At 36.9% G+C, this 25969-nt stretch overlaps 2 protein-coding genes across 2 annotated transcripts; both read left to right on the top strand.

Annotated features, from left to right (window-relative positions):
- Positions 1-4062: 4062 nt before the first annotated feature.
- On the top strand, positions 4063-9106 carry pex13 (peroxisomal biogenesis factor 13). The gene is made up of 4 exons (XM_015007763.2): positions 4063-4400; positions 5681-6396; positions 7240-7362; positions 8238-9106. Exons 1-4 carry the CDS (start codon positions 4327-4329, stop codon positions 8594-8596), a joined length of 1272 nt encoding a protein of 423 aa, XP_014863249.1. The 5' UTR covers positions 4063-4326; the 3' UTR covers positions 8597-9106.
- A 552-nt stretch (positions 9107-9658) lies between these two features.
- sanbr (SANT and BTB domain regulator of CSR) lies at positions 9659-24597 on the top strand. Its single transcript, XM_015007761.2, has 21 exons — positions 9659-10392; positions 11964-12115; positions 12262-12436; positions 12697-12793; positions 13634-13872; positions 13998-14056; positions 15347-15507; positions 15593-15679; positions 15772-15882; positions 16181-16304; positions 16572-16724; positions 17224-17366; positions 17445-17541; positions 17618-17650; positions 17724-17823; positions 18737-18822; positions 19998-20026; positions 20101-20174; positions 20245-20333; positions 21713-21795; positions 22831-24597. Exons 2-21 carry the CDS (start codon positions 11966-11968, stop codon positions 22865-22867), a joined length of 2127 nt encoding a protein of 708 aa, XP_014863247.2. The 5' UTR covers positions 9659-10392; positions 11964-11965; the 3' UTR covers positions 22868-24597.
- Positions 24598-25969: the final 1372 nt, after the last annotated feature.

Here is a 25969-nt window from a genome sequence, read left to right as displayed (position 1 = left end):
ATGTGTGGGTTGTTCTTTGCCCTTGCGCCACCACAGCACCTCCACCAGGTTCTTCTTTAAATTCCTTTGAAATCTTTTTGTCATGGTATTGTGGTGGGTTCTTACTTTTCTGTTATTTTCTTAGTAGTCCAGACATTTTTCCACTTCTCTTGTTTTGTTAATTACTATTTTGCAACCTCTGTTAGAGCCTTCTTCAATTACCTTGGCTGCTGTTTGTTTTTACTGACATTGCAGGCTCGAGTGGTCTCTATGCATCTAAGTCAGCATTCACACATGCAAGCTCTGTACCTTCCAGCAACATTTTTCTCTCAGTAGTTCCACTTTTGTAAATGCGTCCATCTAACTGTCTGGCCTGTGCAGAGCGCTCACACACACACACAAAGAGGAAGGGGGAACTAGAGAGTAAAAAGCACCCATATCACTCTCAGGCCAGTCCTGCGTGCTGCCCGTCAAAAGCACAGCAGGAACGCTGGAACTTCATCACAGTGCAAAGTTTGCCAAGTTGGGTTGAAATCACCAGCCTGGGCAAACCAGCGAGCATTATCTGACCTCAAAAATAGAAAGAGATGCGACAGATTGAGGACCTTGGGAAAAAACTCTGGGATTCTTTGATTCTGTTTACAGTCCTTCCTGGTTATAATTCATTCTGGTTGTGCAAACAGAGGAATATACACAGTGGGCGTGTGACTTCCCCAGAAGTGTCCGTTTTTCTTGAAGTGTTAGAATGAGTGAATCATTGTCTGCAAATGATAATATCTCACCAACCTTGTAAAGAACAAACTGTTGTCTTACCAGAGTGGTCAAACAGACTCAAGAATGCTCTTACATTCACTGAAACCTTAAAAAAAGACCTGGTAATGTCTTGACTCTATGTGGTACGTTGTCTTTGCCAACACAAAAAGACCCTGCAAAAACACAAAATCTTACCAAATATTTCTAGTCTTACTACTATTTCTTAATACATTTGAAATTAGACAAAACTAACTTACAAGTAACCTTTTAGCAGGAAACATTAACTTGTTTTAAGTCAATAATTTCTCTATGTTGATGAAGAAGTTCTAGTTCCATTGTCAGATTGTTTCACTTATAACATGGGGACAATGTTTTCTTATAAGTGAAATAATCTGACAATGAAAAAGTTTTTTTTTTCATTAATATTAAGGAATTATTTACTTAAAACAAGATACTGTATCTTGCTGAAAAGTAGTTTTGTCTTATTTCAAGTGAACGAAGACATTTGCAGTAGAAACCAGACTGAAAATACTTGGTAAGACTTTGTGTTTTTGCAGTGAATTTGTTGTGAAGGGATTGTTGGAATCACTAAACAACAACCGCCACAAAATCTGAATCTCTCCATCGATACAAGCTGGGAAATGTATTTTGGGGTCATTTTACAATCAATCAATCAATCAATCAATCAAGTTTATTTATATAGCACATTTCAGCAACAAGGCAGTTCAAAGTGCTTTACATCATAAAAACACAAATATAAGAAGTCATAAAAACATCATGCAGTCACCAACAGAGTAACCAGGAACAAACATTACACATTTTGTTAAGTGTCATAATCAAAATCCTCAATATGCATCAAATATGTTGGTCAAAGTTCCAGTGATAATGAGTTGAAATCAACTCTAAACAGGTGGCTTTTAGGCTGGATTAAAGGAGCTCAGTGTTTTGGCTGTTTTGTGAGATTATGTAGGGAAGCAAAGGCCAGAATAAAAGAAAACAACAAACAAAAAACTTTTTAATGACATTAAGAATTTACTCAAAGGGTTTAACTTTAAATCCTTTAGAATTTGCATGTCTCCTCTGCAGAGCTGCTGAGCGTTCACCATTTTCTGACCCCTGATCTTATCTTGTAACAGTATGAAAGGTTAGAATCACAAAGCGCAAACCCCCAAATACCAGGAGGACGAGACACTGGCTTGAGCATCTGCCCACAGTCGGCGTCAGCAGGAGGGTGACACTTCGGATTCCCACCTGTGGCTCGGGATCCCTGACACCGTCAGGCCACAAACTAACAGCAGCCACAGCTTCGTGCACCTACACCGGGGGATGACACAGGCAAACTCTGTCATGCTAGCTCTGGAGAATCTAGAGCGACAGCTCTGAACACACCCTCCCACGCCCCACGACAACACTTGACATCACAGGACTCCCTCCTGAAACCACAGCGAACGCCCCCGCTGCAGCTAGCATGAAGAGCAGCCTCCCTCTCACACATGTCAGCCACTAGCAGCCCCCTGCATGTTTACTGACGTTAGTGAGAGCATTATTTACATATCTGATCTCAGTGGTATTAAAAGCAGCATTACATGTCTGTTCTTCAGACATAAAGAAGGCTGTAGTGATGTAATCTAATCTACTGTTGAAAGTGATAGTTTTTTTAAAGTTGTTTTTATGTTTTAGCATTAAATTTTCAAAAAATTATGATAGTTTAAGCTGTTTTTTGGTATGTTTTTTATGTCATGTTGTCAGTTATTCATTTTCAATGTTCCAATCAGAAACATGTGTTTGTTCTCATTCAAAAAGGTTTGATGGGATTTTTTTTTCGTCCTGAAATCTATTTTGTTTGTAAAATCAAGAAAATTGAAAATCATGGGCCATCCTCTCCATGAGACTGTCTTGGGAAAACACATTGTTTTCAGTCAGAGGCTTCTTCAAATTCACTGTAATACAGACTGCTGCAGGAGCTCTTTCCTGCCAACAACCATCACTATCTACAATAACTCTTTGAAGAATTTGAATTAATGAATTACAACAACACTGAATTTCCCTTTTGGATCAATAAAGTATTTTTGGAATTTCAATTAATTAAATAAAGAAAGAAAGAAAGAAAGAAAGAAAGAAAGAAAGAAAGAAAGAAAGAAAGAAAGAAAGAAAGAAAGAAAGAAAGAAAGAAAGAGAGAAAGAAAGAAGGAAAGATGAAAAGAAAGAAGGATGTCTTTAATTTAGCAATTAAATAAGCAATTTTTTAATCTAATTTGTTTGTTTATTTGTTTAATTCATTTACAGTGGTCAGATGTTGACATTCTTGTATAGTCTGCCCCTTCTCTCAAAAGTCAGTTAAGCAATTAAGCATCAATCAACCATCCATATCAGCAATGTGTATGTATAAAAATCACAATAAGTATTTTTTAAAACTTCTGATGGGTTGGCTTGGACAACCCATCAGAATCCCATCTAAATACTTTTTTGTGTAGGAAAGGTAGAAAATGTATATTGGGATGGTAAAGCTTTAGGACTAGTGATGTAATATGACAAATAAGTGTTTTAAAAAGTAATTAACTTAGCTGACTGACTGTATGTACCTCTTTATGATACTAAACACCTTTACAAGAGTACAAAATAGAGTAATCCAAAGTGTAGCTGTCAAATTTTCTCAGCTTCATTAATTTAAATACATATTATTGTCTTAAATCTGAAGAGGTTGTATTTATGTAAAGAGACTTGGAACAAGTCAGTGTAGTAATATGACTGAATAATTTTTTGTTGTTGCTTTTTTTTTTTAGTTAAATATGACGTGCAAAGTGAGGGATATTCCCTCTACAACTTCTGCTGGTACTTTTTATGTACGTTGATGACTCACTGTTTTTGATGAGCTGCAGCACCCTCTGGTGGCCGATATTTAAAAAAGAACGTAACATGAGAGCAGGCTCTACTAATCGCACAGGCGGTATGTTTTGTTAGGATGGATGGTAGGTAGTAACTAGTTATTTTCTTTTACTTGAATAACCTTTTTGGGGAAAGAAATTAACTTTTAGTTGTAGTTTTACTGCAACATACTTTTTATATTGTTTGCCTGACGATTTTATAAGTTTAATCAGATATTAAATTAGAGTAACTCATTTTTACAAAATACTTTTTTACTCTTGAGTAATTTCTTCTATCGCTACTTTTTATTTTTGCTTGAGAAAATATGTGGAAGAAGTGTTATTCTTACTTGAGTAAACTTTTTACGGTTGTTTTCCCCCAAGGTTAAACGCAAAAAACTGAAACACAACAATCGTCATCTATTATTTTGGTCTGACCGTGAGGTATGTTTGGTGACAGTGAGGCTTTTCGGGTGTAAGGATAATTCCTAAATAGTTTAATAACAAATAATACAGATATGTAACTAATTTATCATAATGAATACATTCAATCTCCTTTACAGGCCTAGTAGGGCATTTCGTCAACACACGTCATGGAAATATGGGATATATTTTGGAAATCTGAAAATTACGAGGTGCACTGGAAGGGAGCATTAAAAAAACGGGTCATCGCTACTGGGGATATACTTCGCTGGGGGGGGGAGTTAAGTTGTTTGTTTAATATTTTAAGATGGATTCACATCCTCCCCCAAAGCCCTGGGAAAGGCGGATTCCAGGAGCTATTAGCGCGCCTTTAAATTACAGGTAAACAAGCATTTATTTGGTTTATTTTGTCGGTCTTTCCTCCTAGCATTAGCATTTGCTAATGTTGCGAGCTAGTTGATGCTAAAGTTGCTAAACCTGCGATCTAAACATTTAACAGGGTTTTTGCAGAATAATTTGACACGACGAGTTTAACAGTGCGTAATACATCGGTTGCATGTTTAGATTAATTAGTAAACTGCAACAGATTAATTAAAATTAGTAGTTCTTCTCCTGCCTGCGGCCTGGTATTTACTTTATAGTGTCACGGCTGAATTTTACTGTTTTTGGGGGGGTTATAATTAAATATCATCGCAACAGCCAGGGTGTACAGATTTCAGATTTTATGTTGAGTGTTTAACTGGGCTATTGTCGTTAAAGACTGTCCTAAAAGTTGTTGCATAACGGAGTGCACACTGCGTTATAATATTGATTTAATAACCAATGACGTGGAATATTTTGGATAGCAAAAGGTGTTTAATAGGAGATTTTGTTTTTTACACAGTTTGAACAAGTTGAAGCTAAAACTTTGCCACTGGAAAGAGCATATTTACAAATAAAAGTTTGTTTTTCTTGTCTTAAATATGTATATTTGTGTACATTTTTGGCCTAATTACTGCTTTGAGTATGTTGTTCTTCCAGTATATTGCCTTTTTTTGAGTCTGTATTCATTAGGGCTAAAACGATTAATGGAATGAATTGAATAATCGTCAACCAATTTAATAGTTAATTAATCATAAATTAGAGTGTACAGAGCCAAAGAAAGGCCATTTGCTTAAAAATCAACATATTGATTGGAGCAAATAAACCAGAACTGTGTAATATATGTATATGTTTATACATTTAAGATAAAAACATCTTGTGTAAATATGTTCTATGCAAAACTGCTCTCATGAGATAGTTTTAGCTTTTTCCAGTTCAAATTCACTAAAGGACTGCTGTGTTACTTTGTTTTAGGTATTAAAATGTTTATTTTCTTATTTAAAAAATGAGTTGAACTATTTACTTATTTGCATATTTTAATTATTTTCTAATATTGTGTAAAAAAATGTTTAAGTGGTAAATGAAAACTCTGTGCAGCCCTAGTATGTGTCAGTTAACAATCAAATTCTAAAATAGTTGAAAATTACTTCAATAATAAGTTAATCACAATTAATTTGATAAATCTGATTAATCATTTCAGCCCTTATTGTAATAAATCTACCTCTTTGAACCATTTTCCCAGAAAACTCCTTCTTGTCACCTCAGCTGTCTAAATTATTGCATCTTTTCTCACTGAACAGATCTGCAGACTTTGGACCTGCAGCTGTGGGGCCCTCCACACCGGCAGGCCCTCCTGTTTTGACCAGAATGGCCCCTCCACTGCCTCCCCGCCCCATGCAGCAGTCCTACCGTCCATCCTACAGCTCTTTCACCTCCACCTACAGTCCCTACGGGAGCTCCATCTATGGCGGCTACAACCCCTACAGCTACGGCGGCGGCGGCGGCTATGGCCTGGGAGGCTACAGCCGCTTCCCTCACGCAGAAGAAGTCGCCCCCAGCCGGTTCGTGCAGCAGGCGGAGGAGAGCAGCCGCGGCGCCTTCCAGTCGATCGAAAGCATCGTCCAGGCGTTCGCTTCAGTCAGCATGATGCTGGACGCCACCTTCTCAGCCGTCTACAACAGCTTCCGCGCTGTGCTGGACGTAGCCAACCACCTAACGAGGCTGCGCGCTCACCTCACAAGGGTTCTGTCGGCGTTCGCTTTGGTGCGAACGCTGCGTTACCTCTACAGACGGCTGAAGCGGCTGCTGGGGAGAGGGTCGGACGCAGACGTGGAGGACTTGTGGGCCGACAGCACGACTGACGCCCTGGCTACAGCTTCGTCCAGGGCGTTTGGAGCGGCAGCCGAGGAACAGAGCGTGAAGTCCTGGCCGATCTTCCTCTTCTTCGCTGTAGTTCTCGGTGGACCATATCTCATCTGGAAACTGCTGAGCTCCACGGCCGGTTCTGAAGAAAGTGGTAAGACTCGCATCTGATTTATCTCTAAATTTAAAAATATCCAGCCTCACAGTGCTTGGTGTAGAGACTTGTTCTAGAAAACAAAATGAACTGAAGCCGCTGGAAGGGGCTTCTGTTGACGCGCAGAGTATCCATAAAATTTTCTCAAGTAAAAGTTAAAATGTATTTGGTAAAAGCCTTCTCAAGTACTCAGTAACTGATCAAATTATCTTTAGTATTTAAAAACTACATAATCAGATGGACCAAAATATAAATTTAAGTGAAAATTTTGGTATTTATAGGACAAAAAGGACAATAATTCATATAAATAAAAAGAAAGAAAATCAGGCAGAAGAAAATTTTTCCAAATCTGTTTATTTCAATAAAAGAAACAGATTTCTGTTTGAACTAAATTCAGGTGAATTTTTGGTTAAAATGTGTCTCTAATGTTTGGTTTTGGATTTGATATGAGTTAAGAATATTTGTAAATTATTGATAGTTTGGAGCCACTTACTGATGAGCTCAAAGGTGTTCAGCAGCACTTTGTACTTTGGCCTCACTTTTACTCAGGTTACAGATGGGTTTGTCCCAGTAAACAATAAATCAATTAATCACATGATAAATTAAATGGAAATCAATAATTTCCATTTGTATGATTTATTGTTTCTCTTTTCTCTCTTTCTACCAAAAACTGCATGACAAAATCTCCAGTCTGGTGCTTCGATTTCATTATTTGCTACTTTGTCTTGATTTAAAATACACGGAAGTGCTTTTTTGTAGATTGTGTCATGAAAGCTTTTAAAAGTGTGTTTTTGTTTTATTTATTTCTAATTTCGTTAATGAAGATGTTCTGCTTGTGTTTAGCCACCAACTGGGCCAGCGGAGAGGACGACCACGTCGTTGCCAGAGCAGAATACGATTTCACAGCTTCCTCAGAGGAGGAAGTTTCTCTGCGGGCCGGAGACATGCTTAACCTGGCTCCTAAAGGTGACGACTCGTTAACATCTTTATGTAACATGCTGAAGGAACATCTGCTCCTCCAAAATATGTAAAACACAGTATTATTTCTGCTGGCTGAGGAAATAGAAAATATATTTTCCTTGTAGTCAGTTGGTAGTTTCTGTGATGGAGAATTAGGACCAAGAAAATAAAAAATAAAATAAAATTACATGAGTAAAGTCGCAAGACTCTTAATATTATGAAAATAAAGTCTTAATATCAAGAGAATAAGCTTGTACGAGAATAAAGTCATAGTATTACGTCCAGAAACTGGACTTTATTACTTTGTGACGTATTGCCAGAATAAATCACAATATTTTGAGAATAAATTCATAATTTTATGACTTTATTCTAAAATATTGACTTTATTCTTGAAATATTGTGACCTTGTTCTCGTAATTTTATCCAAGGGTAAAGTTATACGAGAATATTCACGTGTGAATAAAATTCATATAATAGTAATATTATGACTATTTTTGTGATATTAAAAGTTTATTCTGGTAATATTATGACTTTATTCATGAAACATTGACTTTATCTCAAAATACTGACTATTCTAGAAGTACTACAACTTTTTTCTTGTATAACTTTACTCTCGTAGTATTATGACTAATTTTGCAATATTAACACTTTATTCTTGCAATATTATGACTTTAATCGCTTTATTGTCAAAATATTGACTATTGTTGAAATATTAAGAATTTATCCTTGTACGACTTGAATGTCGTAACTTTGTTTTTCTATGTTTTATTTTTTCTTATTACATCGTATTATGACGTATTAAGAGCTTGTTTAATGCGCCATAAGTTTCCAGTGTTAGTTTAACATCCCTGCTGTGTGTTTTCCTCCTCCTCCTCGTTCAGAGCTACAGCCGCGGGTGCGTGGATGGCTGCTGGCCAGCGTGGACGGTCAGACCACGGGACTCGTCCCCGCCAACTACGTCAAGATCCTGGGGAAACGGAGAGGCCGAAAGCATGCCGAGACGGAGAGGCTCGCTGAGGTGAAGCAGCAGAGCGCCCAAACGGCCTCGCCAGCGCAGCCGCAGCCTGATGCGGCCCGAGGTTTCACCCCTGACCTCGCCGCGCCGTCCGACGCTGCGTCTGCAGAGCAGCTGCTGGAGTCTGCGTTCAGAGAAACTCCAGCTTCCTTCAGTCTGAGCACTTCAACCTCTGAGACGCCGTCCAACACTGTGCTGAACATCCCCGAAAAAAACGACCTCTGATGATGATGCCTTCGTGTGTAGAGGTTTATAATTAATTAGCTCGATCATTTCTTGTTTGCAGTCTTTAACTCTGGAAATAGACTAATACTTGACAGCAGCGGTATCACAATGGACCTCATCAGAAATCTTCTAGAATACTTCTTGATTCAGATTATCAGTCTGAATTCAAGGTTACTGATGGAAAATAGTTTTTAAACAAATTCAAGGTTTTCGCTCCCCATTCAAAGCTTGCTTAATAAACTTTTCTGCAAGTTTGTTTTGTAAGGAGATGAGGTAAACTGGTATGTTGTCTTTTTTAAGGACGGAGGTGTTAAGAACGTGATCATGTTAAGTTTGGGCGCTCTCGGTTGACAGACGCCTGGTTTTCTGTGTTGTCTTCTGTCTGGAACAAATGGGATTGTTGTCAGAGCTGGAGAGGTGCAAGCTGCAAATTTTCATCACTTTATTTGTCACAAAGTAATTTGTAAATATTTAATATAAATATTTTGAAAATAAATATTTCCAAAAACAGTTTTCTTCTTTTGTCACTGGTACATATGTAAATGTCAAATTACCATGACTCCTTCAGCAAGATGGAGTCCATTGTACAACTACAACCCAAAAAAGTTCCAGTTATAGTTTAAAAATTAAATTTAGAAGGAGAGGGTGGACCCATATGTGTTTTTCACCGGTGTCCCTGAAAGGACTAAGATAATCTCTGATGCAGTTCCATTCATGGCCTAGAAACTCCTGAAATTCTGCTATGGCTTTTAATTTTAAAGTGCCATATCAGGATTATTAGAGTCCGCCATTTGGGCACCTCTAACAAGACTCTTCGTTTTATAAATCGCGTCAATTCAATTAAAAAAATACCTTACTAATCACAAAAGGAAGTTAAATGTAACTGATATGAGTCATTTAATATTAAGAGTTTGAAAACTACAACGTCAAAACACAAGCACATTATTCCCCGCTTAGTTTTATATTAATTTGCACTTAGCTGATCTACCAATTGTTTTATTTTTTTCCTTTCTGTTTGAAAGGTTTACGAAGTAGTTTACGACATATATACCGCATTTACGACCGTCGTCTCATGGTAACAGGACTCATGTTGCTGCAGTGCGACAACTGGGACGACTTTACAAACTAACGAGCTTTTAATGTGTATAAACAGTTTTATTTAGTCAGGTGTTTGGTTTGTGTTTAAACGGAATGGCATGTGAATACTACTTTATACCGTAAACGAGGACGTAAATTTAGCGAATGCCTTCGTTGATGGTTAGCGTTCATGCTAACTAGTGAAGGCTTGTGCTGCCTTCAGGGACTATCGAAAATTATGTTTTAGGGAATAAGCTACACTTATTGACCTGATTTTTACAATTAAAAAGTGTAAGATAAAAAATGCTGTATTTTTTGAGAAAGTACATTTGATTTCTATAGTACATTAAGTACCTTTCACTTGTAAAAAAAAAAAAAAAAATCACAAACTGTTTTTCAAACAACGCATATAAGATAAATTAAACGGTGATAGAAGTACAAACAAATTACCAAAGATTTAAATAGTATATAAAACAATATAGAAGATATTTCCCGACATTAAAGTACATACTGATATCAATTTTAAAACTGAAACCTGGGTTGAGTGAAAGTGAGATTCTTAAGTTCAAATTTCGGTGGCTACCTGAAGGCAGCAAACAGTCCGGTCCCGCAAAGTTAGCTAGCCTGGTAGTTAGCCGTTGGACCGCAGCATCAGCACCATTATCATCACCACAATGGCAGAAAGGATTCCGCTGCTGCCTTGACTCTGCTGGAAGACGGTAAGCAGCAACCACGGCATCATTTTTCTGTACCAGTTTTTTTCGTTTTTAATGTTTTTGTCGCATAAAAAATGAATTTGCTTTGACCCGAAGCGCCTGATGTATCAGGAGGAGTTACTGGAGGCTCGGCCTGCGGTAGCGCCACTTCTCACTGCGACGTCCCATCACACAATTAAAATGCATCATCAGCCACCTATGTGCACTTTCTCGACTTTCTTGCATTGCTTAAATTGGAAACTGATTGATGTATATCCGTAATGTTTTTGTGATTTAAACATAACATCAGTGAATATTAAAAAAAATCTAGATATTTTCCGCCTTTAAGTTGACACATATCCAGTACAATTTAGGTGAAAAATATATAACATGTTTTAGATTTACTGTTCTGGAGTCTGGCAAGGTGGTTTTAAAACTTTAACTTCAAGTCAAAAGTGATCAATATTTGGAATTCAGGAAGTTTAACTCCACAGCATCCTTCTGCCACTACTATGTTTCACTGGGAGTTTGGTGTTCATTTGGCAATGCAGAGTTGTTTTGTAAAATTTAACCCCAAAACTCACTTTTTGGTTTCATCTAGAGCTATACAATAAATCAATTTTAACAATTCATTAAATGTGCTGTTTATGAAGACTTGGAAAATGTAGATTTACAAAGAAAAAAGATAAAAATATCTAAACAAAAGAAGGCTTTGTGGATGCAGAGCAGAACCAAAGAGCAGAGAGGGAAGAAGAAAGTTCAAACCATTTCTTCCATCGATCATAATATCCTCAATTCCAACATCTCTCTGCCCAGCTTTCTAACCAGACAGCCAAACAGAGATTTAAAAGTGATCAGCAAAAGCAAATGAGGTGGATTAGCAGTGCTTGTCAACACCTGATTGTGTCATCCAGAACATTACTGTGGAATATTGTTTCTCCTACCTTAAAATTTAGCTGCTAGCATGTCATACAGCAACAGTCTTCAGTCAGAGGCCTCTTCAGATTTATTGCGAGACTGACTGCTACTGGAGATCCTTCCTTCCCACACTTACGACAACACTTAGTTTCCCTTTGGGACAAAGTATGTTCTTTTAACATCCTGGTTGTCTCTGTGTCTTTCTACAATATATTTTATATTTGTTTAAATATACTTAATTCATTTTATTTATTTGGACTGCTGTCGACAGTGTCTATTTTTTAAAATTAGTTGTGCTTTCTTGCACAATGACAATAAAGTAATTCTGATTCTGATATTTCCTTCTTGAAATTTTTTTGTGGATGCAATAAAATAATTTTCTAATGCAGTCAAAAATACTAAATCTTCTATTTCAATTCAAACAAAAATGTTTAACTTCAAGGAAATCAGGCTTTTTCAACTCTTTTTGTAAAACAGTAAAAAAAACAGCTGTTTCAACTAAATACAATATCTGTGTTGAAAAGATATAAAATAAATAAAAATTGATTGTAGCTTTATATAATCTAATCTGATTCTTAAAATGCAAACTCTGTAATTTTCTTTCAGAAAGTTCAGATCAGTTTTGTTCTTGTTGACTGAAAGCATCTTGTTTGTTTGTTGACCGTCTGTCTGTGTAGAAATGAGTCGCTTCTGTTCGGACAACAATAATTTCCCCTACGACAACAATGTCCTGGTTCTGGACATGGTGCTGGGGTCTCTTTGGGGGGTTCCTCAGCCCATAAGCTGGGAGAATGTGGCCAAACTGGTGCCAGGCTTCACTCCTAAGGAGGTAACTGCAGTGCTGCTGGGTAACTATGAATGCCTCCATCATCCATCTCCTCTTCATTTTATCCACTATGTCCATCTTCTGCCCCATGGTTTATCAACAATTAGAGTGAATGAGAGGAAATCAGCATCTTTGATGTGGTTTCACAGTGCGCCCGTCGATTTGAGGAGCTGAAGGCCACGGCGGGGTTTCCCCAGGTGGATTATCAGTGCAATGACCTAACGGGAGGAACCGGCTCACCATCTGACAGCCTGTCTGCCCTGCTGGAGGCTGGAGATGTGGTCAAGAGAGAAGGAGGCAGTCAAAGCTGCAGCAAAGTCCCAGGTCAGTTAACACTGCCTCAAATATTCACAGATTCAGTTCTGTTGGTTTAGGCAAAAATTCACATTTGATTTAGACCAAATCTGAATCTGTGCAGGGCCTTGAAGGGGATCTATTATGCAAAATTCACAATTTGCATGTTTTACCTTGAAAGTGCAGTGAAACGTTTACCAACCCTGGATAAATTACATTGACGTTCTAACGAGACAAAATGTGAAAAATTTCAAGATGTTTTGCAGTATTTTTTCTCCTGATGTCTGCAGGCTCTAAGTCGCTCCCGGCTGGAAGGGGAGGAACGGTGGAGAAGAAGGAGACGCGAGTCTCAGTGGAAGAGGATGAAAAACCCCAAAAACCACGGGAGTAAGTCCTATCTGTAGACCAGTCTCTCTAAAACTGGTGGTACGTGGTCGCCCCCTGGTGGTTAGCAAGGTACTGCATGTAAACGACCGTTAATTTGCCGTGAGGTCAGCTCAAGGTGAGACGCTACAGCTAGTTTACTGAGGATCGTGTTTAAAAATAATAACGGATACGTGGTTTAAAACCGGGTAACTTAAAAAAAACTGAAGATACAAGTGGAAAGAAAGAAAACATCAGGAACTTATGTGATCGGAGGAAGTTAAATTATGAGAGCGATTCTTTTGAACTACTCTACTCCGTGAACGTTAGGACTCAAAACTCGGTTAATGAGAACTGTTCTTTCTTTCTTTGTTTTTTTACGACTTTGCTTGCTTATAAGCACAGATATTGCTATTGTTATTTATTTAAAAGTAATTTAAGCAGTAAATAAATATAATTGATAGAAAGGTGGATAATTTTTCATGCCAAAAGACGATTTTTGTTTCTGACAAAGCAACTCAAATCTATTTTTCTCATATTGTGCTTCTAAATTACAAAATAGCCATAAGATTATGTTTATTTCCATAAACACTTTCAGAATATGTAAATAACTCAAAATTCCCTGAGTAAACTTGTTCGTGGTTTTGTCAAGGCCAGTCATATTTACAGAACGCCTCCCTTCTCAATCAGATGAGCAATAAGTGAATTAAGAGACTAATATCTTCATTTCAGGTTACCATGTTGTGTTACTGTGGGGCAATTTCAAATTAGGTGGTCCTGAAAAAGTTTGAGAAATACGACAGTACATGACACTTTGCTTCACGTTTTGTATTCCAAGCAATAAATATGACCCCTGTTCTCCAGTCTCTACATGGTGATCCACGTGTGTGACGAGACCAAGAACCTGAAGCAGGATTTTACCTGCCCCAGAGATCTTCTAGTCAAAGAGATGCGCTACTTTGCTGAGTATTTATCTGTGGACCAGCAGAGGTGGGAAGAGGTGGACATCTCGGTTCACTGCGACGTTCAGATCTTCGACTGGCTCATGAACTACGTCAGGAGGAACTCGGCAGGAGAGGGAAACAAGGACAAACCCCGGCTGGGTAAATTAGAAGCAAAAACACAGCAACATCTCACGTTTATTTTTATGCTTGCTCACCTTCTCCACCTGCTTGTTGTGAACCATGGGTGGTGTTTGGTTTGTGTGTTCGGTGTCTGTCGGTTTCAGAGCCCAGCAACGTCATCTCCATCCTGATCTCCTCTGAGTTCTTGAAGATGGATACGTTAGTAAGTGTTGTGGAGTTAATACAGCTCTGGAAAATTAAGAGGCCACTGCAAAATTATAATTTCTCTGATTTTACTGTATAAGTTTATGTTTCAGTAAAATGAACATTGTTCTCTATTGAACTACTGACAAAAATGTCTCTGAAATTCCAAGCAAAAATTTTATATTTATTTGCAGAAAATGAAAAATTGACAAAATAATGAAAAAGATGCAGTGCTTTCAGTCCTTAAATAATGTAAAGAAAACAGGTTCATATTAATTTAGAACAATAATACTAAAGTTTTAACTCAGGAAAAATTAAAACTTTAGGTTTTCAGTTTGTTCAGTGCAGTGATATCTTCATTTTTCCAGAGTTGGGTCGTAATTAGAATTACTTGAGTAATTTGTTGTAAAAAATTTACTTTCAGGAATATTTCTACTAAGGTGTACTTTTTACTTTTACTTGAGTAATTTTATTATGAAGTATCACTGCTCTTACTTGAGTTAAATTTCTGGATACTCGACCCAATGTGAGTAACTTTACTGAGTGACCAAAAATTGTGTTAAAGTTTCATGTTTTAAATTGAAAGAAACTGATTTGGAAAACTGTTTATTTTGCTTGATTTTGTTATTTTCTAATCATGTTATTTATACATACATTGGTCCATTAAATACCAAAATTTCCACTTAACTTTATATTTTGGTCCATCTGATGATGTTATTTATTTGACCGGTTACTCAGGACCTGAGTTGCCTTTTTTACTAAATCAATATTTTGCTTTTATTTGAGTAATTTCTTGATCAACTACTTTTCACTTTTACTTGAGTAAAATATGTTAAAGTAGTTTTACTCTTACTTGAGTACAATTTTTAGGTCCTCAACAAAACTCTGTCTATATTTTAGAGATGGGTATTTATTGTATCTTTTATCATTTATCATGATAAATGTCTTATCATGATAGAAATTTAGATTTATCGTCACTATATATTCTAAGTAATGCTGTCTAAAACCCTCCAGAACTATCCCTATTGTCAGGATTAATTTTTTTGGAGTTTAAAATCAGCCAAACGTCTACTTTTTTTAATTTCAGATAATGTTCAAACTACATTTCAATTCATTTTAGTGGAAAATTAAGCTACTACAATCAAACAAGTTATTTTTAAGGCTTCTTACACGTTTTTACCATCAGTGACAGTCAGTGTAACAGGAGTTATGCTCCATAGAAGCAGCTTCAGACAGTTATTTATTATTGATTTGTTTATCAAGCAGGTGAGAAATCTGCAGGAGTTTGAATATCTTCGTCTGTGTTCAGGTGGAGGAATGCATCCAGTACTGCCATAAACACATGAGCGCCATCGTTGCCACTCCCTGCAACATGAACTGCATCAACAGCAACCTGGCAACACGGATCGCCGAGCTCTTCAACCACAACGAGGCCGACGACATCCGCGACAAAAAAGATAAATTCAAGAGGTAGGAAGTTTAAAGCAGTCTGCGTGTCAACATGTGGCTAATTTAGAAGCTAACGCTGCTTTCTTCCTCTTCTTCTACGTGAAAGCAAACTGTTTCAGAAGAAAATCGAGCAGCTGTTTGATCCAAACCACCAGAACAAAGATTCACCAGGAAACGCCTCGACTCTCTACAGGTTGGTACAAACTCTTTTCTTCTGCAGTTTTTTTTCTTTGTTGTAGAGATTCTGAAAATGTGCTGCCGTTTTGTTTCGTCTCCATAATGCAGATGCGGTTTGTGCCTCAAGCTGCTGACTAAAGACACGGAGAGGAAGATTTCCTGCGTTCCAGGGAAAATCAACGTTGACGTCCGAGGACAGATCATCTATACACACACAAGGTACATAAATGTAAACAAATAAATAAATGTAACAAAGGCTAGAGATTTTAATTATTAATCACTTATTACTAAAGTAACTTCAGACCGCTGAACTCAGGCTGCACCTAATTCAGGTTCACTTCAATTGTTAAATTATTTACACACACACTTATATATATATATAAATATATGTTATTTATATATATATAAATAACATATATATATATATATATATATATATATATATATATATATATATATATATATATATATATATATATGTTATTTAATGTGTTATTAATGTTGTTTGGGTTCACAGACAGAAGAGCTGGGATGTGCATGAATACACCACAGCTTTATATGAGGAGCTCAAGTCCTGGGTTCTCGTTTACTGGAGAATCTGGGGAACCATCAACTACCTCACCTGCTCCCGCTGTCAGCAGGTCAGAGTGTCCTGACTCGACCCCAGAGTCGTGATAAAACGATAATTAGTGGGAATGATTATTATGTTTGGAATTTAGGTTGAATGGAGTTGGAACCCTCCTTCCAACCTTAACTCTCAACTATCATTTTTCTCTCTTTTTCTGCAATTTTCACTAAAAACGTTGAGCTTGCAGAATTCACGCTGCATTTTTGCAGGAAATGCTTATTTTTCTAATAGTTTTCTGTGATGAGATATACTCTAAAACCCGTCTGTGTGTTTTGTGCAGGTGTTCGTTTGTGCAGAGCTGACCCAATGCAAATACCACCCAGACAGCGTGTTGTACCCTGGCATGGGCGCAGAGAAAGGTTGGCATGGGGCAGGAATATACCCCTGCTGCAACCAGAGGGTTCTCCGCTTTGACCCCACTGGGATACCAAAGGTTTCCAATTTAAGATATTTTCACTAAAAACCAGACCGAAAATACTTGGTAATATTTTGTGTTTTTGCAGTGTGTATATGGAGGGCGAAACATCTGTTCCTCCATTTCTCAACATATGGGAATCAATTTATAATTTAGCAACAAAATGACAAACAGTTTTTTGTCGAAACTTTCTAAGAAAGAGAAATCAGGCTGACTGGATAAGGTTTGTGTGTAACATACTAAAAAACTCGTGTGTGAAGGTGGGCCCTGCAAAGCATAAATGTTAGAAACGGGCCCCACATGTGACTGAAAAACTAACATGTAAAATAAAGTTTCAAATTGTGTTTATTGAAGGTGATCTTTAGTATCAAGATTTTTGGGGGGCACTTGCCTGATTTTTTCCATAGATCTAGGATGTCTAGAAAGGGTGGGCCCCTCAACTCACTAAGCTACTTTCAGGCCCCCTGAAGGATATTAACAAGGATGTGTGTGTGTGTGTGTGTGTGTGTGTGTTCAGGGTTGTAAGACGCGGGATCACATCGTGAACGTACCGGATGAGGAGAAATGCGACGAGGTGACGGCAGCTCAGACCAGAGTCCTTAACGACCTACTGCTGCACAGAGACGCTGTGTGTTTGTCCAACGCATCGCCGGCAGAGAGGTCAGTGTAAAGGTCATTGCCATGACGATTTCTGCCTGATTTCTGATAGAAGTTAAACATCCCGCTTGTGCTCGTCAGCTCTGAGGAGAGTCCGCCCGGAGCAGAGAAAGTCCCAGACTGCAACGCTCTCCTAGAGCCGACACTCCTCGGACCTCTGAGAGGAGACGGCAGCTCTGTTCGTCTCTTTAAAATCAATTTTAATTAGTTTTTCTACAGATTCTTGTTTAATTTCGTTTGTGTTTCTCACTCAGTTTTCCCTTTTCAAGAACTGGACTCTTCAGCTGGTAGGACGCCTCGTCGTTTTCAGTGATTCTGGCGATGGTGGTTGTGTCAGAAACTAAAACTCTGCTCTTCCAGAGGCAGCAGTCTCTCCTGTCGGAGGACGAGGAGTACACCACGGGGTCAGAGGTCACCGAAGACGAGGTCGGGGACGAAGAAGAGCTGTCGAAGAAACAAGGTGAGAGTCTGGCAGAAAAGTCAGATTGTGATGCTTAATCTGGTAGCAAAATAATTTTTGTTCCACCCACAAACTGCTGCTTTGGAAAAGCTTTGTTAAAAATAACAAGTAAGCTCATTTATGTCGTTTCACTAAAACTTTCTGCGCTGGTCAGAATCACCAGATGTGTAAAAAATACAAATATATTTTCGTACTTTTGCTAGAAAATTTCTGAGATTAATCTGAAAATTTTTTAGACTTTTCTAGCAAATTTTTGACTTTTTGAACTTAGAAGTTTTCGAGTTTTTTCTAGAAAATTTCTGAGGTTAGTTTGAAAATTTCAGAGATTTGTTTTAACATGTTTTCACTTTTCAATCTTAAATTTGAAATGAATCTCAAAACTACAGAATTTTTTCTAGCAGATTTTTAACTTTTCAAACTCTGAAATTTGAAGCTTTTTCAAGAAAACTTCTGAGATTAATCTCAAGATTTCAGATTTTTTTTTCTACCAAATTTTCAATATATCAAACTCAGAAATGTCCATGTTTTTTTCTAGAAAATTTCTGAGATTAATTAATCTAAAAAAAAATTTAAATGTACTCCTCCCTTTTTCTTTCTTTAGCCCTAATTTAGCACTGAAACTGGAAGATATTTTAAATGTCCAAAATAAAACAACCAAAAACAGCTAAATAAAACTGAAATATAAATATATAAATTATGATGTCTCTGTAAACAAAATCGCCTTTCAAAAAAATATCGATCATCAGAATAGAAAGTGTCATTTAATCCGTCATACAACAACTCTAACTTTGATGAAAGGTGTTTTTTACTTCTTCTAAATCTTGTTTTATTATTCAGTTCCTGTTTTCAGCCAGCAGGTGGCGCCTGATGCCACCTTCTGTTTATTCCTCTCTTCTGGTTTTTCTGTTTCCAGCTGCCAAGAAGGCGAAGAAGCCCCACAGACCTCTGAAGAAACAGCTTTCCTCTCCGAACTTCCAACGCAAAGACAAATCTGAGAAGGTAAGTCGCTGATTTCATGGATTTATCTCTACTTCTCCTTTATGGATCATTTCCAACTAACAGTGTTCATCATGGTGCTTGAAATCCCTGAATTTGGACCAGTTGTTTCCAAGGTTTTGTAATAAACTGCAATCTAACGTTTAATTTAAAGCTGAAATCTAGTAAATATTGTTTACAGTTGGAACCACATATTTTCATACATCTAATAAAAAAATGTTTGAAGTTAAGTCAGACTAAACTTTTATTGTTTTGGATCAGTTAGAATTACCAAAATTATTTGTATTTTCTAAAAGCCGGATAACTTTGTGAGAACATTTTTTGGAGTTTTTTTAAAAATAATTTTCTTTTTATATTTTGTTTTTAGCATTTAATTTGAGCAGGAAGGTCATTTACCTTAACACAAGTTGTTTGGGTTATTTTAATGTAATAAATATTTATTACTCTTAATTTCTCAATTACTTTTTGTTAATTTTATATTTTACACTTTAAACAACATTATTGATTTTTTTTTGTTAAATTAATGTTTTCTCAGAAGTGAAAGATTTAAAATAATAAAATTTTGTTATATTTTAGTGAATCTGTAGAATGTAAAATATTATCCCAAAACATTATTAGTAACTAGAGGGGAACATTTATTGTATTGTTAATCGTTTATTGTGATACTTTTTTCCATAATAAGAATTTTGATTTATCCCTGCTGTTTGTCTTGTTGGAATTGTTAGTTTTACTATTTTCTCCATGTTTGTTCAATAAATGCAAATATCAATAAATGTAAAACATTTTTGACTAAATATTAGTTACTGTGGTCAGCTTAGTGATTCAAATCTCACTTTTTAATGTTAAAGAAACTGAAAATTGTTTTTCCAAGAGCAGCATTTGTGTTTGTGGGGCTATGACTGCAGTTATCTAAAAAAAGGAATAATAAAAACTATTTATTTTCACTTTTATAGTCCCACAAAATATCATAGTAGAACTTTAACTCCATATCCTCAACCCCATGTTTAACAGTAATAAATTATATCATATAATAGTGAATTTAAACTGTCTTTTTAGTTCATTTAACTCCAAAAAAGTTTGAAAACTTACCTTAAAAGTGCTTAAGTTTTACCCCAAACTAAAACTTTATCAGCTGTTTCTCATATTTTACTCTAAGCTGTGTTTGTTTTTTTCCTTAGCCACAGTCCAGAGACAGCACACCTTTCACGTAAGCCTCACCTGAACACCAAACACCTTTCTATGCAGAAGCTAAGCTAACCAGTGTGTGTGTGTGTGTTGCAGCGTGAGCCTCCAGAAGAGTAAGTGGGACAGTTCTCGCTCGCTGCGCTACAACCAGGACGCTCAGAGAGAGGAAGGTAAAGCATCAAATGCTGCTGACCCGGCGAGGTGAACAGCATCAAACCGGGTTTGTTCTGTTCGTTTCAGACCAGCGGCGCATGGCGGAGATCGTCGGCCACCTGACCCAGATGAGGTTCGGAGACCAGGAGCCGAGCAAATCCAAGGACACCAAAGAGGTGAGAGAGTCTGCACTGCAAAAACACAAACTCCTAATACTTCTGTTCCAGTTTCTACTGAAAATATTTTAGTACAATTGAAATAAGACAAAACTAACTTACAAGTAACTTTTCAGCTTTTTTCAAGTCAAAAATTCATTAATATTGATTGAAAAAGTGAAATAATCTGACAGTAGAACAAAAATATTTTCCCACGTTATAAATTAAAATCAGTGAGATTATTTCCCTTATTTTACTTTTTAAATCAATATTATGACATTATTTACCCCAAACAAGCTGAAAAGTCACTTGTAAGTTAGTTTTGTCTTATTTCAAGTTTACTGTGATATTTCCTGCAGGAACGAGACCAAAACACTCGGTAAGGTTTTGCTTCTGCCGTGAACAGAGACGAGTCGGTTCCTCTTGCTCAGGCGTCTGCAGCCTCTCTTACCTCAGTAGAACAAAATAAAACTCGACCAGAGCCAGAAATGTTACATGACTTTTTGGAAAAACTTATTTTATAATTTTTGATTGTTTACTATTTTGTTTTCTAATTTTTAAAATAAAACATAAAAATCTTGCAAAAATGAAACCAAAGAATGGATGAATTTTCTTTTATGAGACGGTGATATTTGTAAAAAATGGTGTAACAGAAGCAGATAGGCAGTGAGGCTGAAATGATTAATCATTAATCATGATTATTTGATTATTAAAATAATCAACTAATTTAATAATTACTTAAATGTTAAATAGAGTAAGATTTCAAAAGAACAATGTAGTCAGAGCAGTAACTAATCCAAAATTGTATAAGAAAATATATATATTGCATTTAATATAAAAACAACTTAATTTGTTGCATTTTAGGTAATAAAATGTTTATTTTCTTATTTGAAAATGGATCGAATTTATTATTTTTGCATATTTTAATACATTTCTAATGTATAAAATGTCATGGTTAAATAAAAAATGTGCAGAATGTGGCCATTTTTAAAAATCCAACTAATCAATTAATCATCAGAATAATCAACAGATTAATCAATTACTAAACATTATCAGCATTGATTTGTTTAGCCTGTCGTCTTGTCACATTTAAAGAAAATATAACATAAAATAATGTTAATACATTAATAAATGTCACAATCTCAGAACAAAATATTAGAAAATAAAACAAAACCTCATGACAAGAAAAATAGATCTAAATAATATCGCTGACTCTTTTAGTGTCGTTCTAAATTTAGCTCAGTTATTCCAGGAAACGGTTTGAAAACGGCTGAAAATGGCTTTTACAAACATCCGTTCGTTCTTCACGATTTTTAGCAAAGCTTGGAGTTGCAGCCTCCTGCTCCATCTGAACTGGTGTTGGGTTGTTTTTAAACTGGTTTCTGTTTCTGCTGGTCCAGCCGGCCGGTGGGATCTACGCCCGGCTGGAGCTGCAGTTCAGAGGCGGCGCTCCGACCAGACCGACGGCAGAGAAAGCCCCCAGGTACGTTTGTTTTAAAGATTTTACTTTTACTAAGAAAAAGAAAATTGAATCTACTGTATGAAATGTCAAGCATGGCAGTGGGAGCATCATGCTGTGGGGTTGCTTAGCTGCTCCACAGTAGATTATAGAGACATAAACTCCATTAATATTGGGTCCATTTCTCTAATCTAGTCTAATTTTCTGTCGTAATTCTGCCTGGATTTTTTACGTTTCTTCTTGGATTAATTGTAGTTTGTAATCAAATAATCAATTATTCTGATGATTAATCGAATAATCTTTAGTAGCTACTTAAACTGGTAAGGAAATATGAAAAGATTCAGTTTCTTTGTTTAGATAAGAAAACATTTTGGTGCTTAAAATGGAAAATTATTCAAACATCACTTTTAGTTTAAAGTTCTAAATACGGAAAATCTTTTTTTAAAGTGTAAAATAAAACAGACTATTAAAAATTTAAAAGCAAACTTAAATGGAGACAATTGTAAATACTCATCAGGTTTTAAGTATAAAAAATCTCTATAAAATAGATATTTATAATCTATTGATTGATCAGCAAGTACATGAAATGTTAGCTAAATTGTATTTCTTCATAGATATACAACATGACAGATTCTGTACTATCAATTGTTAAAGGGAAGGAAAATATTAGAAATACGTTAAAAGATATACAAATAATAAATATAAAAAAATTTTAAATAAGAAAATAAACATTTTATTGCCTAAAATGCAATAACTCAGCATTCCTTTTGTGTATCTCAACCAGGTGACGCTAAAACGTCGTTACACACAAACATTTTTTTATTCTAAATGCAAAATGTATTTATTTTTGTCCCATTTTGGCTTAATTTCCTCTCTGAATATGCTGTTTTTTTTCAGCAAATTTCCTTTTTTTTTTTTGAGTCTATATATTCCAGTTAGCGATTAATTGATTGCTACATTAGTAGACGATGATTTCAGTCATTGATTAATCATGATTATTCCGATTAATCGTTTCAGCCCTAATCTGAGCATCATCTTCTCTTCTGTGTTGTTCCACAGATCCAAGTCGCGTTACGCTCAGCTCCGAACGACTTAACGATGCCGGAGCGATGAAAGATTGACCGAAACCCTGAAGATGAGGAACCGTCTCTAGACAAGGGACAGCCAGGTGTGGACTTCCTCCTCTCTGCCGTCTCCGTTCATGTGGACCTCCATCGGCCGCGCTGCGTGTTTGTGCAGCTGTGGCCGTTCCTCAATAAACAAGGCGAACCCCCATTGCTGCTTCATGCACGCAGCAGGACCTCACAAACACCAGAAAACGTCGGCCATGTTGTTTATCTGGGAGGTGGAGAGTCCCACGTTTTCCTCCTTACTGGATCTGATTTGTAATTTCTCCAAGTTCTGGTCAAAATGCTTTCATCTGTAACTGTATTCAACTAATAACACATCTACAAACACTAAAAAAAATTAACAAGTTGTCTTTTGTCCACTAGGTGGCAGCATATAACCTTGGCAGAGGTTTTAAGTGATCAACTTTGCCCCAGTTTTACCCAGAACAAGTCACCTTTAGTCCCAAGGCTTGGCCAGGTGATGCCAACAATGTGACCAAAGGCTTTTACTTCCTGGTGTGGATGAAGCATCCAATCAGCTGCCAGCACCTTCTTGTTTAGGTCAGAGAGCTGGTTCGCTGCACTGGGTGGAGGGTCAGGCCGGAGAGGTTCTGGTCGGTATTAATAACCCAGCTGCACACCAGGGCATAAGGGGACATGAAGAGGCAGTGTGGGCTGGGTTCTTCTCCCAACCCCTCTCTTGGTGGGTGGATAGGTGGGTGGGGGCTATCCCAGCTGTCTCTTCTTCTCCTCGACAGCGGATGCCGAGAATGGCAGAGGATCTGTGGATGTGGGTCAGGGGGTCCGGTTACAGCAGGACTGAGTTATGGGCCCACAGAGAGGCCCGGACGTAAGCACATCAAAGAAAACCAGGGGGGAATAAGTCCCCAAAACAAACTCAAATGTAGATTTAAGAGCGTAATCTGAAACGATTAATCGCGATTAATCAATAATTGTCAGCTAATTTAGTAACCGATTAATTGTTAACTGGAGCATACAGACTCAAAAAAAAAAAAGCAATTTGCTGAAAAAAACCAATTTGCTGAAAGAACATATCCAGAACTGTAATAAAGCCAAAACGGTACAAATTATTTTTAAACCTCTGGAATCTTACCTTTTTGATACCAGATGAATTAAGGCTGAAATGATTAATCATGATTAATCGATTATTAAATAATCGTTAACTACTTTAGTGAACTGTTAATCATTAACTGAAGTGCACAGACTCAAAAAAGGCAACTTTTTGAGCTGAAATTAAGCCAAAACTGTACAAAAATATATACATACTATATTTAAGATAGAAGAAAAAACTCTGTTGTACTATAAAAACTCCTCAAGTGGTATAGTTTAGTTTCACCCGGTTCAGATTTGTTAAGAAAATCCATTAAGGCCTTTTGCTAATCCAAAAAATAATCCACAGATATTAAAAAATCAAACGGAAATGCCTGAAAACTTTTCACATGTTGATGTTAGGAGTATTTCTTTTAACAGTATACGCTAAAGGAATACTGTTATTGCATTTAGGGAATAAAATGTTTATCATTTAAAACAGGAATATACTTGGTTATTTGCATCTTTTAATGTATTTACAATATTGTATACACAAGGCTCAAATGAAAAAAACTGCAGAATGTGGCAATTATGAGTGATCCTGAAACACTTGGTTCTAATTTGATGGTTGAAAAACCAAAATAACAAATAAAAAACAATGAATATCTTTGTTGTTGAGCCTACATGTTTATTCATTTAATAATTTAACAGCAAAAATTATTTTTGAATTGAAAATGTTTAATGTTGAGAACATTTATTAGTTTTTGATTAAATCAGATTAATTAATCTCAACTAAATTGTTTTTAATTGAGTCCCATCATTATTTGAAACCTTTAAAGAATAACAAATGGTCCCAGAGCATGATGCATCCACTTCCATGCATTTCTCCTCCGATTGAGCTCGATTTCATTCACTTAGTCAAATCTTTTCCTAGTCGTCCATTTTGAATTTTTCTCACCAAGCGTGTCGGTGGAAAGGTTAACATGGTTTTCTCTCCAAATTAAATTTAAGCTCATAATCTCAGATTTTTGTGGTGATTTCTTTGCAGCAAACTTTTTTTTCTTCCCTCTTCACCTCCCAGAAGGTCCAGCAGCTGCGTCTGGTTGCATCAGAGCCGAACGGACGGCGGCGAGATGAACGTTTAGTCTTTTGGCGGCGGAGTGTCACCATCGGCTTTGGTGTAATACCAGTATGTTAACGGGGATTAGTGGCTGGGTCGGTTTACACAGCAGCAAGCGCGGCCAAATGTGAGCGAGCGGAAGCGGTCGGATGTCGAGTCGTTCGTTCGGAGCGGGTCATCCATCATCTTGCTCTTATTTTTACATCACCGTGAGAGAGAGAGAGAGGAAGGTTTTCCTTCTGCTCACTTTCACTGGACCGTCTGGAGAGTTTAGTAAGGTTTTTAAATAGAGGGTTCTTTTCCTCAGTAGAGTTCTGGTTCTGGTCCAATGATGGTTTAATTTACTGCAGATGTTTTCATTCAGAACAGAATTTAAACGAAAACATGATGGACATTGTTGGGCAGGTAGAAGAATATTGGACAAAAAATGCATGATGAATGGACAAACAGGTAGATGGACAAACGGGTAGATGATGGACAAACGGGTAGATGATGGACAAACGGGTAGATGATGGACAAACGGGTAGATGATGGACAAACGGGTAGATGATGGACAAACAGGTAGATGATGGACAAACGGGTAGATGATGGACAAACGGGTAGATGATGGACAAACAGGTAGATGGACAAACGGGTAGATGATGGACAAACGGGTAGATGATGGACAAACGGGTAGATGATGGACAAACAGGTAGATGGACAAACGGGTAGATGATGGACAAACGGGTAGATGATGGACAAACGGGTAGATGATGGACAAACGGGTAGATGATGGACAAACGGGTAGATGATGGACAAACGGGTAGATGATGGACAAACGGGTAGATGATGGACAAACGGGTAGATGATGGACAAACGGGTAGATGATGGACAAACGGGTAGATGATGGACAAACGGGTAGATGATGGACAAACGGGTA

Source organism: Poecilia mexicana, unplaced genomic scaffold, assembly GCF_051168715.1.
Source record: "Poecilia mexicana isolate PSO_F unplaced genomic scaffold, ASM5116871v1 scaffold_15, whole genome shotgun sequence".
Lineage (NCBI taxonomy): Eukaryota > Metazoa > Chordata > Actinopteri > Cyprinodontiformes > Poeciliidae > Poecilia > Poecilia mexicana.
Note: the sequence above shows the minus strand (reverse complement) of the source record. Positions and strands in the feature narration are given on the sequence as shown.

What these genes read in the sequence shown, in the direction of transcription:
- sanbr (XM_015007761.2), top strand. Translation starts at nt 11,966, where the DNA reads ATGAGTCGCTTCTGTTCGGACAACAATAATTTCCCCTACGACAACAAT. An exon ending in CAGGCTTCACTCCTAAGGAG is followed by an intron (nt 12,116 to 12,261) that starts GTAACTGCAGTG and finishes GTGGTTTCACAG; the next exon opens with TGCGCCCGTCGATTTGAGGA. An exon ending in TCTTGAAGATGGATACGTTA is followed by an intron (nt 14,057 to 15,346) that starts GTAAGTGTTGTG and finishes GTCTGTGTTCAG; the next exon opens with GTGGAGGAATGCATCCAGTA.
- pex13 (XM_015007763.2), top strand. Translation starts at nt 4,327, where the DNA reads ATGGATTCACATCCTCCCCCAAAGCCCTGGGAAAGGCGGATTCCAGGA. An exon ending in GGCCGGTTCTGAAGAAAGTG is followed by an intron (nt 6,397 to 7,239) that starts GTAAGACTCGCA and finishes GCTTGTGTTTAG; the next exon opens with CCACCAACTGGGCCAGCGGA. An exon ending in GCTTAACCTGGCTCCTAAAG is followed by an intron (nt 7,363 to 8,237) that starts GTGACGACTCGT and finishes CTCCTCGTTCAG; the next exon opens with AGCTACAGCCGCGGGTGCGT.